Source organism: Chaetodon trifascialis, chromosome 19 (genome assembly GCF_039877785.1).
Source record: "Chaetodon trifascialis isolate fChaTrf1 chromosome 19, fChaTrf1.hap1, whole genome shotgun sequence".
Taxonomy (NCBI): domain Eukaryota; kingdom Metazoa; phylum Chordata; class Actinopteri; order Chaetodontiformes; family Chaetodontidae; genus Chaetodon; species Chaetodon trifascialis.
In genome coordinates, this window is record NC_092074.1 from 18595770 (window position 1) to 18614245 (window position 18476).

At 42.3% G+C, this 18476-nt stretch overlaps 1 protein-coding gene across 1 annotated transcript in view; it reads left to right on the plus strand.

Annotated features, from left to right (window-relative positions):
• The window catches only part of lama2 (laminin, alpha 2), a 174613-nt gene that overhangs the window by 85549 nt on the left and 70588 nt on the right, over positions 1-18476 (plus strand). The window contains exons 21-25 of the mRNA XM_070988059.1: positions 6160-6371; positions 12230-12336; positions 13158-13430; positions 14394-14574; positions 17534-17670. Coding sequence (XP_070844160.1) covers positions 6160-6371; positions 12230-12336; positions 13158-13430; positions 14394-14574; positions 17534-17670 — 910 coding nt within the window. The remainder of the gene's footprint in view (positions 1-6159; positions 6372-12229; positions 12337-13157; positions 13431-14393; positions 14575-17533; positions 17671-18476) is intronic.

Genomic DNA, 18476 nt, shown 5'->3' on the forward strand with positions numbered 1-18476 from the left:
AAAACACGTTGAATTTACTGGCTTTAAGCTTAATTCAGAAGCGCAGCTAAGTTCATTATTACAGAATGCGGAGCTGGAAATTACTCAAGTTGACAGTTTTCCAGCATTTAAACTCTTTGGCCCATTAAGTATGAAGACATTGGAACAGAACGGCACAACTTCAAGTGTGGACATGAGCGCTAATCTTAAATATAAACGCAGTGTTATTGTTGTCATTGCTACAAATGGCTATTTGGAAAAATAAATCAGGTCTGCAGTCAGCCATCCCCAAATGAAGACAGACACTGCTGCTCATTAAGCAGTTTTTTTGAGCCCTCCGTGTCTCATTGTCCATCCAGCTTTCTGTCCACAGCACATTTATTAGTGGAGTGACATTCTTGTTCCATTAGCTGGGAGCTTCTTTACCGCCGCGGGACTAATGAGAAGTCTCTCTGGATGCTAGTCTTGTTAAAACTTCAGGCTGTGCTGTCATGTGGTGACGCAGACAGAGCACATCCAGCCTTTTCACCACCCAGGCTCACTCAGATTCAGTGCGTTTGGGCAGTTTTGTGGAACTGAAACTGGCCACAGCTGAAATTATCAGCTAGCATTCAGTATGTTTAACTTTTTCCATTTTGAAAAACACTGTTATTGTTGTAATTGCTGCTGCACTCAAGTTAAACCGTCTCGCTCTGACAGTTCAGCTCCTCAGCAGCTCCAGATGAAGCCTTGTGCTGGTTTTGAAATGGGCATACGTGAGCTGAGGTGTGCAGCGTGGACCAAAGTGCACGATAAGTTGTGCTAATAGTTTCTTTTAGCACACAAATGGGCAACAGACAGACAGACAACTTTCTGAGTGGAGTGTTTTGATCTGTCTGCAGCGCTGTTGCATACTGTATGCACTGGATCCTACGTCTCATATGTTGTGTTCATCCTTGAACTTTCCGAGGTTTGAATTCCTCTAGATTTTGCGTCACTTCCTGTGCTGGTAGTAGATGAAATGCTTTCACGAGCTGGTTACAAGTTGAACTCTGTTTTGTTACATCCGTTAGCGTTAGGTGGCTTCCTCTATTGATAAATAGATTTTCAGCTGCAGCTCATCCCGGCCTTTGCTGTGTGTTGCCACCTAAAGAGAGCTGCTGGTGGCCACGGGGGACTCAGCATAGTCTGCATGCCTCGCCACGCTGTCCACAGCAGAATCTCTCTGTCTGCCTTTTAGTCTTTTTATAAACCTCATTTGTCACCGGAAAGCAAACTGAGTCATTGTCATTCCATTTTTTAACTGGACTGGAGGCACCTGCTCTGCTCTGCTCGCTCTGCTCTGCAACCCGGCCAGTAGCTTTTTCCATCAACGTGTTTTTATGCGCTTTTATGCTGGTTTTGAAGTATCGCATTAGAAAAGGCTGATGGAAAAAAGCCTTAATGTGCTTAATGGGAGTTGAACACCATCTTCTGATGTGGCTCACTCACGTGGCTGATCAGGAGAGGACAAGAGGAAGATTGAAACGTCTCATCGCTCCACAGACTGTGTTTCCTACATGTTTTTTGTTTGAGGTTCTGGTTGAATGTCGTCATCTTGTTGCATCCTCTTCCTCTGCAGTCTTATCATGGTTTGAGAGTTTGCTCGTGATAATCACATAAAGGCCGTGGATGGAAACAAGCATCCGTTTGCGCTTTCTTTTGTAGATTTTCTCAAAATTCATTTCATATTTGTAATATATTTGTCTGGAAACCCAGCTAACAAACCATACAGTCTAGTGCTGAGTGAAGGGCCGACTTTACAAGTTCACCACCTCTCTCTCTCTCTCTCTCTCTCTCTCTCTCTCTCTCTCTCTCTCTCTCTCTCTCTCTGAAGTACTTGTATATGTGTTTGAAAAATCCATCTCTATATTTGTGTGTGTATGTTCAGGTACGCGTGTATCTCTTGTTGAATATACAGTACTCCTGTGTACGTACTTTCTTGTGGTCGTGTGTGTGCTGCTCTGATGCCATATGGTGCCTCCAGTCGGTGAGAGAGGACAGCTGGTAAACAAAAAGGAGAAAGAAGCAGAGGCTGTCGGTAGCTGCGTTGACTCCGAGTGTACAGGAGCTGAAATAATGTGAAATAATATTTTACATTACAGATGACAGTATTAAAGAGGTAATCAGCAGTTGGTTGTTTCTTGTTTTATTAGTCTAATTGATACCTGCTATGCACTACCTGCCATTACACTTCATTATCTACAGTGCTTTTGTTGTTGTTAGTGGTAATTAATTGTAATGTGCCAATTTGTCTGTATTATGGGCTTTAACAGAATAAGCTACTCTATTCCTCCCATGCTAATAGACTATCCACTCGCTGCTAAGTGATTATGCTTTTCAATTTCCTGTCCATAAACAGCCATTTAGAATTCGGCTGAAAGCTGTTTAATGCAGCTGCCCAACAAATAAGTCAGCTAAAACACTCTGAGCTGTAAGCTGCCATTTAGTGCTATCTAGGGTTTGTCAGCGTATCCGCATGTTATTGCTCTTTTAATGGTATTTCACATTTTACATGTTCATTTGGGCTTTGGTGACTTAACGCCATCAAGCTCTGAGTATGATGGATATGAGGCGCTTAATAGATCCCTCTTTTATCTGGAGGGGAACAGGAAGCCGTGCCGATGGCTATGATTATTGTTAATGTTATTACATGTGTTAATATTAATGTCAACAGCCTGTAAAATGACCGTCATGTAAGGTCAAGCCTGAGTGATGGGACACCCCTCCCTTCAGCCGGAAAAGGAAAGACTCAGTCTCACCTGGAATGAGGCCCCCCCTCTCAATCCTGTGTGACTTTTCAATGTTAATCATTAACAACAATAACAACAGCCGACACTGGAAACATGAGCGCTGAAGGACAAAGTTTCCACTCGGGCATCAAGAACATGAAAATGTTATTTGTTAATGCCATCAGTACCAGTAGCAGAGCACTATTAGCATTAAAGTGAGTGTTCTTACTGTATAGCTTTTGCTGAATATTACTTGCAGTAGTAATACTGTGGTTACTGTGGTATTAAAGGATATTCTCAGGAAACGTACATACTAAGTAACATGCAAACTCCAGAGCACCCCAGACGGGAATCGAACCCGGTACCTTCTAGCTGTGAGGCGACAGTGTTGCGACTGTTCCACCATGCCACCCAAATATCCGTGACTAAATAAGTTTAAACATGAAAAGAAAGAAAAAGAAAGACATCCCTTTACTGTATTTGTCACACTACATAGAACGTGCACTTGGTGAAATTCTTCCTCCGCATTTAACCCATCCTGGTCGTCCTTCCTCCGCGGCAGACCAGGAGCGGCGGGCTGCCAGCCGACCGGCGCCCGGGGACCCAGTTTCTGGTGACGAAAAAGAAACTGGATCCCCGGGCGCCGGTCGGCTGAAACATCCTTACATGTTAGAATTCATGTTCAAACCTGTGTCCACTGCTCATAGTTAGTAATGATATGATAAATAAAAGCAAATAAAGCTCTACTGTACACTTTTCCAAATCGGAAACCTCGGGTAGAGGCTCATTTTGCTCGTTGAAGAGGAGGAAAGTGCTGATACTTGTGTAGCTCCCCTCACTGACCGAGTCACAGTTGTTCTTTGAACGTATTAAGCTGATTTAAAAACTGCTCGACTGAACCTCAAGTGGCTTCAACGTCGACGATTGGAAAGAGTTGCTCATATTGGAACAAAAACAAGACCTCATTTGATCTTATCTCCCTGTTGTAATACACATCATTTTAAAAGCAGATTACAAAGTAACTACAAGATGTTTATTCATATCAGAGTCCCATTTTACTTCCTGTGAACACGCTGCCCCAATTACTACTTTTAACGGGATATATATATACAGTAGCGCTCACAAAGAGCAATGCTTTAAAAGATATGGAAAAAATGCATGAGGGAGGAGCAGAGCCTGTCTTCCCCTGGCGCCGACTCCCCATTTATAACACTAAAAATAAAAGAACATAACTTTAAGGATCCCAGGACCCCTCGCTTTCCCTCTGTAACTCTACCAGTTGTGCTCAGCGTCCACTTCCTGTGCACTCTGAAGGCTTTGACCAGGTGTCTGACCACCCCAATATATCTCCTTCAAGCACTCCGGACCCTCCACTATAAATACCTCCCTTTCCTCTCAAGGCCCAAGTTACCACACGCACATGCACACACACACACACACACACACACACACACACACACACACGGACAGTATGCAGTAGAGTAGAATAAAATAGAAGCTTCAAAGTGTGAATTCATCTTGCAAATAAAGCTGAATACAAATACAGACGAACACTGCTCTCCTACCAAGAAGTGAGATTGCTGCCAGTGTGATTCTCCACTTGACTAGGAGAATGTATTTGTGGCACTACACACACACACACACACACACACACACACACACACACACACACACACACACACACACTTCAGCAACATGCACACACTGAAGCTAATAAACCAGTTCTATTGAGTACCAAGGAGGGTCAGTGGTAATAATGGCTGGCTGCTCTTGACTCTTTCCCCCCTCTGTCCTTTCTCTTCCCTCCTCCTCTAAATTCAATTCTCTTTTCAATGCGAGTCCCCCTCATCGCTCTCTCTCTTTCCTCTCCTCTCTCCTCTTTCTCTCTCTCCCTCTCCCCTTTCATCTCAATTCCCTTTTCGGCCTGTAGAGCTTCATTTCAGCTCAGGCCTGTTTTATTTGGTTGCAGTGGCTCTTGACACGGCGCAGCAGTTTCAGGTTAATATATTTTGCAGCATCTGGACTTCCTCGTGTTATTAATCAAAACGTAAGAGGCTGAAAAGCAAAAAATAAATAAATAAATACAATAAAAATCTTGGAGCTGTGTGACAGTTGTGCGTCCTTGTCCTTGCTCCGGGTGCTGGCAACCATTTTTAATTTTTGTCTCCATGAATGATACCAATCAAGAGGATGTTTTTTTTCCACTGAACACAAACAACACAAAAGAGTCAAAGGATTTATTTATTTTTTATTGGCCAGACTGTATACCAGTTAAAATGTTTGCCTTCCAAGGACACCACAGACAAATCAGTCATGCACATATACAATGTATGAACCTCTGAAAGACATCTATTTTATTGCATCACATTGATTTTGTATTGTTAGTAGGAATAGCAGCGTTTATGTATTCTTTGCTTAAGGAGTATTTTCAGTGGAACCTGGACAGGCTGCTGTTTTGGAGCTAACTGCCTGAAGACATTAAATCTACATTTTTTAAACCTCTGCTAAAGCTTACTTTTATAAACTTTCATTTGATATCTGCTGATGTTTGCTGCGGCTCTGTTGCCCTCTAGCTCTTTGTGCGTATATTTATGAGTTCTGTCTGTCTGTCTGTCTGTCAGCGTGAGTGTGTGTTTAATATGAATTATACATACAACTGGCACCTTCAGCCAAGCAGTCAAGACACACCTGTAACAAAGCTGATAATTCCCATGGACTCTGCTAGATGAGCTTTACTGCTGGTTCATTTTGTAATTAGTAGTTTCTAGCTCTTGTAACTAAAACCAATTACTATTTGTGATTAATATATATGTTTTTATATGTGGATATCAGTATGTTCTTGTCACACAGGCTAAGGTAAACAGTTGCTCTGGGAACATTTTACCCGCTGAAATCTGAGAGTTGTTTTCTGTAGTTGTTAGACACAAAAGAAAGCAGATGAGGTGAGCCGCTGCACATTTTCTTTCAGGCCTGAAAGCCGAGAAAAACTGCATTTTCAAGCGTAATTTGCGACATGAAAGCAGAGCAAAACTGAATTTACAAGAGATATCATTGCACTACCCGCTCTGTCAATAACACCTGATGCTGTATTATCCCAAACTCAGATTATATCCTGAGAATGGGAATCACATCTTGTTGCTACAACTTGAAAGCACACCAAATGGGATGGTGACCAATTGTTGGTGTGCTTTTAGGATTTTTCACCTTACAGGTTACACTGATGGCCGACGTTACTGTTTGTAAAAACCAAGACGGAGTTGTTGCAGTCAGTTTGAGCCCAGTCATTCTCAAAGGGGGTAGATTAGTGCCTTTTTAATGCTGCCACTAGGAGTCGCCAAAGTCAGAATTCCCAGCCAGTGTGTCACATTTAGAGCACATCCAACATGAACCAGCATTACCACACATTTTCTGTCTCTCTGCTGCCCCCTAGATGTTCCAACGGGTACTACGGCCAGCCCACTGTGCCGGGGGGTTCCTGTCAGCCCTGTGATTGCCATGGCAACCTGGACCTATCCGTACCTGGCAGCTGTAATCCAATCACAGGCCAGTGCCTGCGGTGTCGCCAGGGTTACGGCGGCGCAGTTTGCGAGAGTTGCGCCGAGGGTTACTACGGAGACGCCGTCACAGCTAAAAACTGCCAACGTAAGTAAACTGTTATGATAAAGGTAGTAATCAACAAATTGAACAAAGCAAACATGAGCAATAGAACACTTCAGTCCATACTGATATTAGTTAATACAAGTTTAGCTTTGTATATTTTGGTATACTTATTTTAAAGGGGCACTGTGTAAATATCAAAAAATGAAGGCACATTCATTGTTTTACAGATTTAACTCATAAAGAATAAGTTCAATATATTCATCTTTGACATCTTGCCGCTGTAGCCTTACTTGGTCTGCCCCGACAAGCAGCTAATGGTGGCTAATGTTAGCAAGCTTTAAATACATATGGCTGTGCAGCTGACGTTGATGAGTTCGTTGGTTGTCTCTGCCTCCTGTGCTACTGTTACACTGCTTTTAGCATTTAGCTCAATTGTATGATTCTATAAAAAACCACAGTCTCCACGGATCAGTAAACGTGGCGTGGGCTCGTCTTTAGTCCAGTATGAGAGTACACTCCAAGAATACACATACAGATACAGAATACTGAGGCTGTGGTATATTGTCATAATGGTATTTAAGAGTTGATGTGGGGACAAATCAGACCAACAACATGCACCAACATCCTGACTTTAAAGCCCTTATTTGCAAGATTTGAACACTGAACCTCCCAGACTGACCGTGGCAGTCTGAGAATGAGCTGTCTAAAAGCAACATACTGATTGAATCAGTTTGTCTTGATGTTGTCTATGAACACTATGCCACCAGAATGACTTTAAGGTGCTGTAATGTGATTAAAAAACAATCCTGCACATAGGGACTTAAAGACAGCAAACATCATCCACTTTGAAAAAAAAAAATCATTAGAAAAAAGCCAATATTGTGCCTTCAGTGTCTCAGCAGGGGTGTTGCACTGAAGGGTAGTATTTCCTCCATGAAACTCAATTTCAGCTAAATGATACCTTTAATCCCTCCACTAAAACACTGAGTAGATAGTCCACCATCTGGAGTGTGTGGTGTGTGTGTGTGTGTGTGACTGCGCGTCGGCAAGCAGCTGCGCTAGTAGGAGGTGTGATGTCGGAGCGGCCTGCTGACTGCCAGCTGTGCTTAAGAGTGAGAATAAAAACTACACCTGTAAAGAACAAGGGGGCCGAACAAGAGAGATGGCGGCGAATGCAGACGTACAGATGGCATTTGTTTGTGAAAATCTTCATCAGGACCCGACGATAACGGTGGCACTGGCAGCGAGGTGGGCGGAGAGACAGATTAACGGAAAGACGCCTCGTTAAGAGCCAGAGACGGACAAGGCCGATGAAAAGACAGATAAAAGCATCAGATGTGCACAGAGGAAGGTAGACAGGCTGACAGGGAGTATTAATGTGTATTTGATAGTTCATTGTTCTGTAGTTGTTTCCCCTCTCCACCCAGCTAAATGGTTATTGATTAATCAGCCTGATCTATTGCTCTCCTACAGTGCTGATCGGCTGCTCGTGTCTGGGAGTCGGAGGGTTGTTATTGATCCTGTACGAATGACCGCCAGGAATTATTAAAACACGACATCTCTCTCTCTCTGTCTCCCTGCTTGTGTCAGTCTGTCGCTCTCTCCCCGCCACCTCGCTCTCCCTATCGCTCGCAGTCTTAATGAATTTTATTGAGTGGAGCAGTGGAGTTCAGGCCGAGTCCATTTGTGCACGATTAGACTGTAAAAATCCTTTACTTTTCCTTTTGATGTCAGAGTTCCCATCTGCGGCCATTTTTGACGCAGCCATTTTGTGTCTCGCCCTAATAGCGGCTCCATTTGATTCAGTCTGGGGGTGGAAAGGGGTTTGATTTTGCGAGCAAACTTGGCCGCAAAGCAATTTATTTGAGGAGTAAATCCAAGACAATTAAGTCCTCTGACCATTTCTCACATGGGGAAAAGTCATTTGCGAGTTGTTGAAAAGATGTCACGCATTTATCCAGGCCCTGAAACAAAGTGGATGTGTCGTAATTCAATAATGTAATTATGCTTCCTGTGTGCCTGACACTTAATGAATGTTTCATAGATACTTCATACAGTCGATCAATAAGCTCTTTGAAACTCCCAATTCCAATTTCTCCCCTCTTAATGGACTGTCCAGTACTGTCCTCTGCTGAGACTTTTATGGGACAGATGGGCCCCTGAAATGTTGCAAGGTAGATTTAAAAGCCTCAAAACGCCTGAACAAACTGTTTTAATCTGAGCCCAAAGATCAATGCGCCGTTTAATGAGTCATAAACAATTACCAGCTGAATTTGTACAAGTGTCATTTACAGTACAAACTGCTGAAGTTTGTGTTCAGCTTCTTAAAAAAACGTCTTCTTCTTTAGTCATTGCTGAAGACAAAAGTTTGTTTCATCACACCTAAACTTCTGTTGCCCTGAACAGTGTCTGTCCTATCACATCTTAGCCAGCGTAAGCAGGCCCATGAGTCGCGCTCAGCCATGCTCTGCATTTAAAGGTATTGCACAACACAAGGGAGTTTGGGTCTTCTAACATCGGTTGGTCCTAATACATGACTAATTATTAGTGCTGTCAATCGATTAATATTTAATCACGATTAATCTCATGAATGTCATAGTTAACTCACGATTAATTGCACATTTTTATCTATTCTAAATGTCCCTTGAATTATCATTTTAATACTCTTAAACTTGGAAAAGTGGATAGGCTTGCTTTGTGCAAATGTTTTTTTTATTGAAAACAACTATGTGTAGTGTTATATTTCACTCTAACATTCTCACTTTGAGCAGTCATTCACATTTGAATGAATCAAATCTCACACAATTTAACACTGTCAATAAACAGATGACAAAAAATAAATACTTGGTTACAAAAAAGCCCCTTCAATGACCCTTTCTAAGGGATCAAAACAGGGTGATACAAGATAAAGTTACAAAGTGCACGTTATTGTAAACTAGGACTCAGGCTAAACCATGGCTTAAACTTTCATTTGAACATACAAGCAGTCAGACTATAATGCTCTTCTATTTATTCACCAGAGGCTTATCAACCCAGCCTCTTATTTCTCTCTAGAAAGAATGATTATTAACGGTTACCTAAAAGTTAAGCCAGGAGGCGGCGGAGAATTCGCATTAACCGTGTGTTTGGCCATCAAGTGTTATTTCAGACTGGATGTGCTACGGTGATAATTCAGTTCACACCACCAGTACACACAGATAACTTGTCAGTCGACCCATCTGGCAATTTTTTGAAACTAAACCTTCTATTCAGAATCTTGTTAGCATCCGTTAGCGCATTTCGCGCTTGAGATCCACTCAAACCGGTAGCCTACTCTTTTACAGCTAGCGAGACCAAACAAGTGCGTGGGGCGTGCCTATTGTTTTGTTTCTGGTTTACAGCTGGATCCTGTAGTTTTTCTAACATTACTAGCAGTGACCACAGCTTATAAAAAACTACAAGTTCACTAGGTCGCAAAGAACGTTAACGCATTAATAACACGATATTTTTGACAGCACTACTAATTACACAAAGCTGCTTTGTGCTGCAGTAATCAAACAAACAGGAAACGTGCATTAAGCAGCTCTCTATCATCTCCCCTCAAGGCCTCTGAAAACTGCAGCATACTCACAACAGATTTCCTTGTGTACGTCTATTTGTTTACCTTGAACGTGCAATTTGTATGTGCTGCATGTGAACACGTAATAGGCTGTGTAACGCCCGGCCGCCTCTCCGACGCACCATTGTAGTGCTAATGATATAGAATAGATGCACAGTAGCTACTCCTGCGGTTTGTTTACATGACAGATTGCTGATTTCAACAGAACATAATGTATTTCAAGTTGCAAAAAAAAAAAAAAAAAAATTCACCATCAATGCCTGAACTGGAAAAAAACAACAAACCACAACAAAAAGCAACATTTTCTCCCACGACAAGGCTTTGCATTGTAGCGACTGACAGAACCGAGTCCAGATGGTCCCCGAAGGGCGAAGCTGTGGGGGTGAGAGACTGTGAGAGAGAGAGAGAGAGAGAGAGAGAGAGAGAGAGAGGAGAGAGAGAGAGAGAGAGAGAGAGAGAGAGAGAGAGAGAGAGAGAGATTGTGTGAAACAGAGTCAAACGTATATCTGCATGTTTTCTTGTACGCTTAATCAGGCGTGTGTGTGCGTACATCTGCGTGCGTGTGTGCGTGGGAGGGCATGCGTGCCTCTTCTCCGCGTTCGTGTGTGATGCGTTCGTGAATGTATGCTGTGTGCTGTATCTGTGTGTGCTTCTGCATATTTCTGTGTGTTCGTGTGTGTGTGGACATCTGCTGCACCCCTCTCTCTCTCACTTCCCCATCCCACACTCAGGTCTGTCCTTCTGTCTCTTGCAAAGCGAACGGTAGCGAATGGCGTGAGGTAGAGCAGGCTGCGAGTACGCATGTGTGTCTACGTGATGCGATGTGCGCTGCTAATGTCTTAAGAAGATGCGTGTGTGTCTCTGTGTGTGTATTTGTGTGTGTGCTGCTGACAGCCAACCCACCAGATGGGAGCTGTGATGTTCAAGCTTTTAATTGTATATCTAATGGGTTGATTGGCGTGTGTGGGCGTGTCTTTTTTTTCTTCCTTGTAGGATTTAAACACACAAAGTTGAATAAAGTCACATAAAGTATCTCAGAGAGAGATTTGAAAGGTCATATGTGGGAATAAGTTCTGATTTTTCTGTAACTAATCCATTCAGGAAGCATAAAAGCTGCAGACACAGGACAAAGGCAAAGAGCTGAATGTTATGAGAAATGCAGCAGTGAATGTGCTTGCATTAAGAGACAGAATGAACTACCCCAAATTCAAGGCAAACCGCTCTCTGAACTCGTGTGTACAGGAAAAAAAATGTCTGAGGAAGGGCATCTGCCCACATTGTCACGTGTTGGTACAGGATTGCATTTTTTGGGGAGCATTGACTGCTGTGTGCGCTCTGTTTTTTGTTGTTATTTGTCACATTTGGGTGTGCATGCTTTTGTAGACTTTTTGCAGGAAAAAAAAATCCTGAAAGTGTTTGAAAAACTGTCAATTTTAGGATACCATTGGGGCATTTTTTAGCTTTTGTTATTGACAGTAGAGAGATGCAACAGATGCTCCCATCCCAACTCAAACTGGGGACGTTCTGTTTCGCGGTCAGCGTCCCTCAAACCACGGAGACGCCCTTAAACATGGTTCACTGTTGAAACTGTTCCCATCCTTCCTCCTTATGCATCAGATGCTTTCTTAACCTAAAGTGTGTATTTATACGTCAGTGAACATTTAGGACCTGTGTGTGTTGTTGTCAGTGGATTTGCATTGGAGGTGGTGATGGCACTCACTCATTCTTGCTAGCTGCAGCCTCATCCGGACAGAGGACGCTGTGGCTGCTGTTTGTCATGACTTTCCTTCACTTCTTGTGCTCTGCACACTCAGCAGCAGATTCTCATCAGGGCAAACAGGGAAAATCCACATTCTCAAATTAATGAAAGTGTGATGTTGTCCTCTGTCGCAGCCTTGCTTCATTTAGGCTCATACTTAAACTGGGTTTGCTTTTATATTCAAAATATAATCTGGCAAAACTAAATCAGCCCACTAGAGTGGAGAATCTATTTGGGGGAGAGAGTATTTCCTCTAAAGCGCAGTCAGCCGCATATTAAAGAGCATATCGACAGCTAATCCTGAGGAAGACCTTAAGCTGGATCTGAGCTCTCATGCAGCCGACTGTAGTGTGAAGTAAACACACCCACCGACTTGTGTAATTGTTAAACCAATATGTGTTATTACATGTACTCACGTAGAAATTCTGCCATTAGGAAATGATAATTGATGCTGTTTTCCTCCTCTCCTCTCCTCTCCTCTCCTCTCCTCTCCTCTCCTCTCCTCTCCTCTCCTCTCCTCTCCTCTCCTCTCCTCTCCTGCAGCCTGTCAGTGCCACACTAACGGCTCTGTGTCTGAGGTCTGCAATAAGGAGACTGGACAGTGCCAGTGCAGAGAGAATGTGGTTGGGCGACAGTGTGACGAGTGCATGGTAGGTATTTTCACAGATGCCAATAATCTTTACAGATATTTCCAATATGTGTCTTTTTGTTAGTTTGTTTTCCATTTCTGGCACTAATTCTCCCTGTTTTTCTTGTAATCTTGCAATATCATGTGTGTAATGGACTACCTGTGGCGAGCGTTTTAACCTTGATTACTCTACTGTGATCTTATTTGTATTACACTTTATTTTTCCTGTTGCTTTAAATCAAATGTATTTTTTTTTTAGTTACCAACATGTGATGGGTATCCAGCAGGTCAAAAGCTGATTCATGTTCCTTCAAATTGTAATTCATGACTAATTCACTTAACTATACTTCACATTTGATATTGCTTTTGATCATATTTGATAAGCTGTATGCCACTTTTCATACATATGTCAGTGCAGCTCATCGTGTGTATACTTTTGATTTCATATTTTATATATTTGCACTCTTTACTACTTTGTACTGCAACGGTTTCCCCTTATGTAGAGTAGAGCTTATGTAGAGCTTATGTAGTGTCTGCAGGACCAGAAAGATGCGTCATTATATTAATATTTCACATAAAATAGTTATTGTTTCTGTTGTTTTTGGGATAAAGGTCATCCATAATGACGTGCTTTATCTCTTCAGGCTCTTTAATTGTTAGCATAACTGTAAATATAATAATACTACAATGATTATGATGTTGTATAATGATTTTTATCTCCACACTTCTTTTTTTTTTTACTTTTACTTTTTCACTTCTTTTACTTTCACTTTGTTGTTTCTATTCAACCTGCTCACTCACTCTCATTGGTCCCCTGTCTGTACCCTGCTGTGATTGGTCCAGCCTAACTGCTGGTGGGATGCTGAGCGTCAGGAGTGTCTGCCGTGTCGCTGCAGCGCTCACGGCTCTATTTCCCAGCGCTGTGATGTTGAGGGCCGCTGCATCTGCCGCCCCGGCTTCGTGGGCCGACGCTGTGACTTGCGTCGCCAAGGTTACGAGAGGCGGGAAACTCGGAGGCCGGTGGAGCGAATTCCCATGGAAACTGTGCAGCAGAGATGGGGGGGGGCGTCCCGCACGGGGGGTTGTCCCAGGGGGGCGTACAGGCCTAGGACAGGGGTAACACGCCCTGCATGTGGATGACAGTGGTGTGTTTTAAGCAGCATGGGTGTGTTTACGTGGCGTGACGGCCATCCCTGCTGCTGAAGAGCAGATTTAAAGCTCCACGTGTGTCAAGCATCAACCTGTTTGTGTTTGTGGGTGTGATGGTTTAATTGCATGGAAATGGAGGTGCGTATGACATATCGCTGTGTTTCTCTGGGAAAGACATTTCCATTTGATGATGCTGCTGTGTGCAAGCACTAATGCAAGGTCCAGAGTGCATCATGTCGGGAAACATACACATAATGAGCGACCCTTAACACGTCTTAATACCACCGTGCCAATGAGACGCCAGCAAAAAATGTCACATCTTTAAGTAAGCTCTTGTTGCTGAGCGGGTGTTGTAAATGTCATTACTTTTAGGCAAATCATGATGTTTCTGTTTTTTCTGAGGAAGCCATATTCTGCATTCAGGAAGCAGATTTATTTTTCTTCATTTTTATCTGAACTGCACCTTATTCAAATTTCCTTTCCTGGCAACATTTTAGAAGATTTGTTAAAATTGTGTTGGCTGGCATGCTGCTTCTCAAGGGGTACTTTGTGAATGTCTGGGTCCAGTGTGATGAACCAACATGCATGTGTTTTATTTTCCCGAGCAGCAACAAAGAGGCGTTTTCACACTGTCAAACAGTTTGCAGTTCTAAACCGAAGACAAATACAATTTAAAAAGTCAGCCAAATCATTTTAATGTTTCATGTTCTCGCTTTACCTGAGCTTGAAAAGGCTGAAATATCTCAAATACAGCATTTTTATTCCTTCATATGCCCCCTCCTCTTGTTCATTCAGTCTTCCATCTCGTGTCATTATAACCACCTTGTCACTAAGTTGCTCGGGTGTGTCTGCAACGCGTCTTACCCCAATTCCACCACCTCTGCTCCATTGACAACCTCTTTGTCCTTGTCTGGTTCTGTGTTTCTTCAGCCTCAGACTCACGGCATCACCACAGGTGGAGTGTGCGTCCCGTGTCACTGTAACTCCTTTGGGTCCAAGTCATTTGACTGCGATGAAACCGGTCAGTGTCGATGTCAGCCGGGCGTCACCGGACCCAAATGTGACCGGTGCTCGCGGGGGTTCTTCAACTTCCAGGAGGGCGGCTGCACACGTAAGCAAACTGAGGCAGAAAAGAGTGTTTCCATGATATCAGTCCTCAGAGCCAAAGTATAGCTCAGTCACCTGGTAATGCTGACAGAATCAAGGCAGATAGATTTGCTCTATATTTACACAGTAATTTGCGATGAAAGTCATGTCAGCAGCAGCAAAATGCTTTTCTTATGAAACTGCTGCTCTGGTCGTCTTTGTAATTTAAAGTTTCCACAAATTGTCTGCAGATAAATTAGAAAAAGTTGCTGTGTCATTTCAGAGATGCATGTTATTCTTTCACATCATGGTGCCAGTTTTCTAATTATTGCAAGGCAAACTTTTATTTTTGCTCACAAGCAGGACAAAGTTAAAACATCATTATCGCAAAACATTGCAAAAAATGTTCTGAACGTGAGCCGCTGGCTTTACTTAAAAGAGCGCTGCTTTGTATTACAAAGAAATTAGTCAGCGTAGGCATTTCTTCCCGCTCCGGTTTCACATGGACATAATACAGTTTGAATCTACAGTGTACTGTAACTTCACAGCATCATCAGTTTCCTGCAGAAACACAAACTTCCTGTCTCATAAAAGATAGTCGCAGATATTATGAAGAACTATTTTTGACATTACGCCATGTTTTATAAATAGTTCTGCAGGTTCCCCTGGGTTATGAATCATGCATCATGGCAAAAGCTATAGCTACATCAAACAAAGCACCCATCCATGTATGCATATATGTTTATGTAGATTGCGGAACAAATGAAAGACGGACAGGATAGAAGGAGGGAGGGCAGCAGTAAAAACGGTCAAATTAGAGAATCTGGACTAAATCCTGTGTCTGTTGCCAAGAGAAACGCGCTGCTGATTGATACGAGCATCTTTGAAGGTCGAACACACAGAATAATAATGACGTGACCAATAAATTATGGAGCTGAAAGATTTCTTACTCATCTTGGCTGGTGAACAAACAAAACAGCTGATAATAACTGTGTGAAGGATGTTTGAGGATGGAATCCTTTAAACAAATCAGATTTTCGGGAAATCCTTGTTTTGGTGTCTGCCTACCTGTTTGCATTCATGTAAATAAGATAATCTTCAGCTGACAGAAGGGTACGGCTCGTTTTGTTTCTAGATGTCTGTTCATTGGCATCATGATTAGTGCTATACATAGAAGGACAAACTTAACAGCTAATTTCATTTGCACAGATTTACTGAAAACTCTTCTTGCAGTAGCAGTGATTCAGAGTTAAATCAGCAGGGATTTAACAACGCTCTCATGTCTACATTGATCGCTCAAATTAAAGGTCAAGTTGAGCCACGTTGTACAGCATGTCGCTGATTCAGACTTGCGGGTGGCTGGTGTTGGATGTGCTGAAGTGGAGAGTCTTGCAGATGTAGAAAAGGTGTGAAAAGTACATGTATTTTCTATGAAATGCAACAAGAGGCTATACAATTTAGGAAAGGAAATTCCTTTCAAAGCACGATTCTGTGACTTTTGAAAGGATCAATGGTGGCTTCTTCCTCTTACGACTGAAAAGTAGCATTCATAAGTAATAAAACATCCTTGCTCTGTTCAATGCACTCAGGGATTTTGCTAATGCAACCTTACTTGGTCTGGTATTAGCAGTAGCATTTGGTGGCTAATGTTGAATGCTAATGCAGAACAGACTAATACTAATATATACTGCAGTGATTATCCTTTCAGATCAGTAGTTGTTTCTATATTGATCAGATGTATCAATGATGAACTGGTCAAAATGTGCCCATCTGAAAGCAGTTAGCTTAGCTGTTTGCAAGAGCTGAGGATTTTCTCTGCCGTTGCCTGAGGGTGTGTTACGTCATCTGAAAATACTTTAGCCATTTTCCAAATGTCTATTCCAGACCAGAGTCCTTTCTTTTAGAGGGAATATGTTCAAATTATTAAATCATATGTCCTAAAAACTTGGCAACCCAGGCAGCAGGTGCAGCAAACCTGTGCTGCCCAAAATGAAGATTAAGCATCCACGCACCCCAAGTGTGGCTATGAATAGCTTTTCCCACGTATCTCCTTATGCAATATATTATTGATGCTAACCACTATTGACAGCCAAGAAGCAGAGTAATAAATTAGCCAGAAAGGCCAGTTATGCAGCAGAAAGACGAGATAGGGCTGGGAATTATTTGCTTTGACTCATCTTAAGATCATCACCTCCGTGCAGCAGTCAGGTTACAGAAATAATATGCTGGCTTGTGTTTAATGTTCAGGGGATTTGCTGCAGGCGAGTCAGAATAAAAATATGATTCAGGCTGTGAGCAGATCAAACTTAACGTAACTATCGACCATAATCTACATGAACTAATCAGGTATCATTCCATCATTTTAGGAAACTTATCAAATGAAATTTTAACAAAATAAACTTCCCATTTCAATCAAGCCGTGCACTTGGCAAGATTTTGCAATTGTGTTTTGTGGGGAACTGTGGTGATTAAGGTAATTGGTGATAAATAAATTGAAATAAATGATGCTGTGGGATTATGGGTGTTCCAATAAGCAGCTCAGTCGTTATGCAGTAGCTCAAATTACCCTTTCAGAGTCCTATAAGTGAAGCTGCTTTACTTAAATTATTATTCAGTCTGCGCACAAGATTCACCTTCACCTGTGCATAGACAGCATCCATGACATTCCCCATGCAACAGTTGGTTAAAGTCAGTGTTTCTCTCTTTCACTGGATGCTTGCTGTTACCAAAACGTTTCCCCGGAGGTTTAAGTTTCTATCAAAACGTTCCCCCGTTCTCAATCCCAGACATGTTGCTTTTGTTTCACTTTGGAAGCTGCTACCCGACACGTCATGTCGCGAAAGAAAAACGGTGTCATTGTTGAGATGGAGTAGAAATAGGTCACTGAAAAGAAGTGCACTTGTCAGTGAGGTTTTCACAGGTGAGCCTGTGATTTGTCTTCAGAAGCGTTTAAAGCCCGTGTTCTTGTCTCGTCTCTCCTGCAGCCTGCCAGTGCAGTCACGTGGGGAATAACTGCGACGCTAACACAGGACAGTGCATCTGTCCTCCAAACACTGTTGGTGAAAGGTGCGACCGCTGTGCTCCCAACCACTGGGGCCATGATATCGTCACTGGGTGCAAGGTAGGCTGAGAGTGCATGTGCAGCATTTATGTCACCTGCAGTACTTCTACTAACAAGTGGAGGGGCTTAGCAAACATTTTGGTCTATGGAAATACAAAGCTTACTGTACCTTTCATTAATTTCACTTTCCACTAAACAAATAATTTAAATCCTGTCACTGATGATCGATAAATCTTTTCTAATTTCAAAAATAATGCAAGTAGCAAAATACTCTGTATATTAATCAATGTAGATAATTTTGTGCATACTCATTTTATTACTTTTTATAATAGATTACCACGTTAACACCTTTCTTACTACTTTAACCCCAATAAGTGTGTTGTGAAGGTAAATATAATCAAATGAAATCTAAGCATTTTCCACATTTTAGTTGCAGTTTACACTTTTTATAAGACTTTATCTGATTTGTCTTTTAAGCTTCGTTTCACCTGCTCCCCGTCCTTGTTTTCCATCCTCCTCTCCTTTCAGCATGCTCCCTCTCTGTTCCCTTATTATCACAGTGCCTGTTCGCGCAGCCTTTTCTCCATCTTCCGTCCTCTTTATCACCTTTATTTCTGTGACTATCGCTCCCATTTCCTCGACGCCTCTGTTTTGTAACACGACTTTGTTCAAAGTGTTTAAAAAATAAATGCTCTGCACTGAAACTGTCTCACCAGCGGGCCGCGAGGCAGCAATAACAGTGAACTATTAGCAGTAGCGGTAGACTATTAGCAATTAGAGGCTTGAACATGAAAGTGCTGCGAGTCTCGCTTTAACGACGGTTGATCCAGAGGAGTACATCAGGACAAAAAAGAGGGATTCAACTG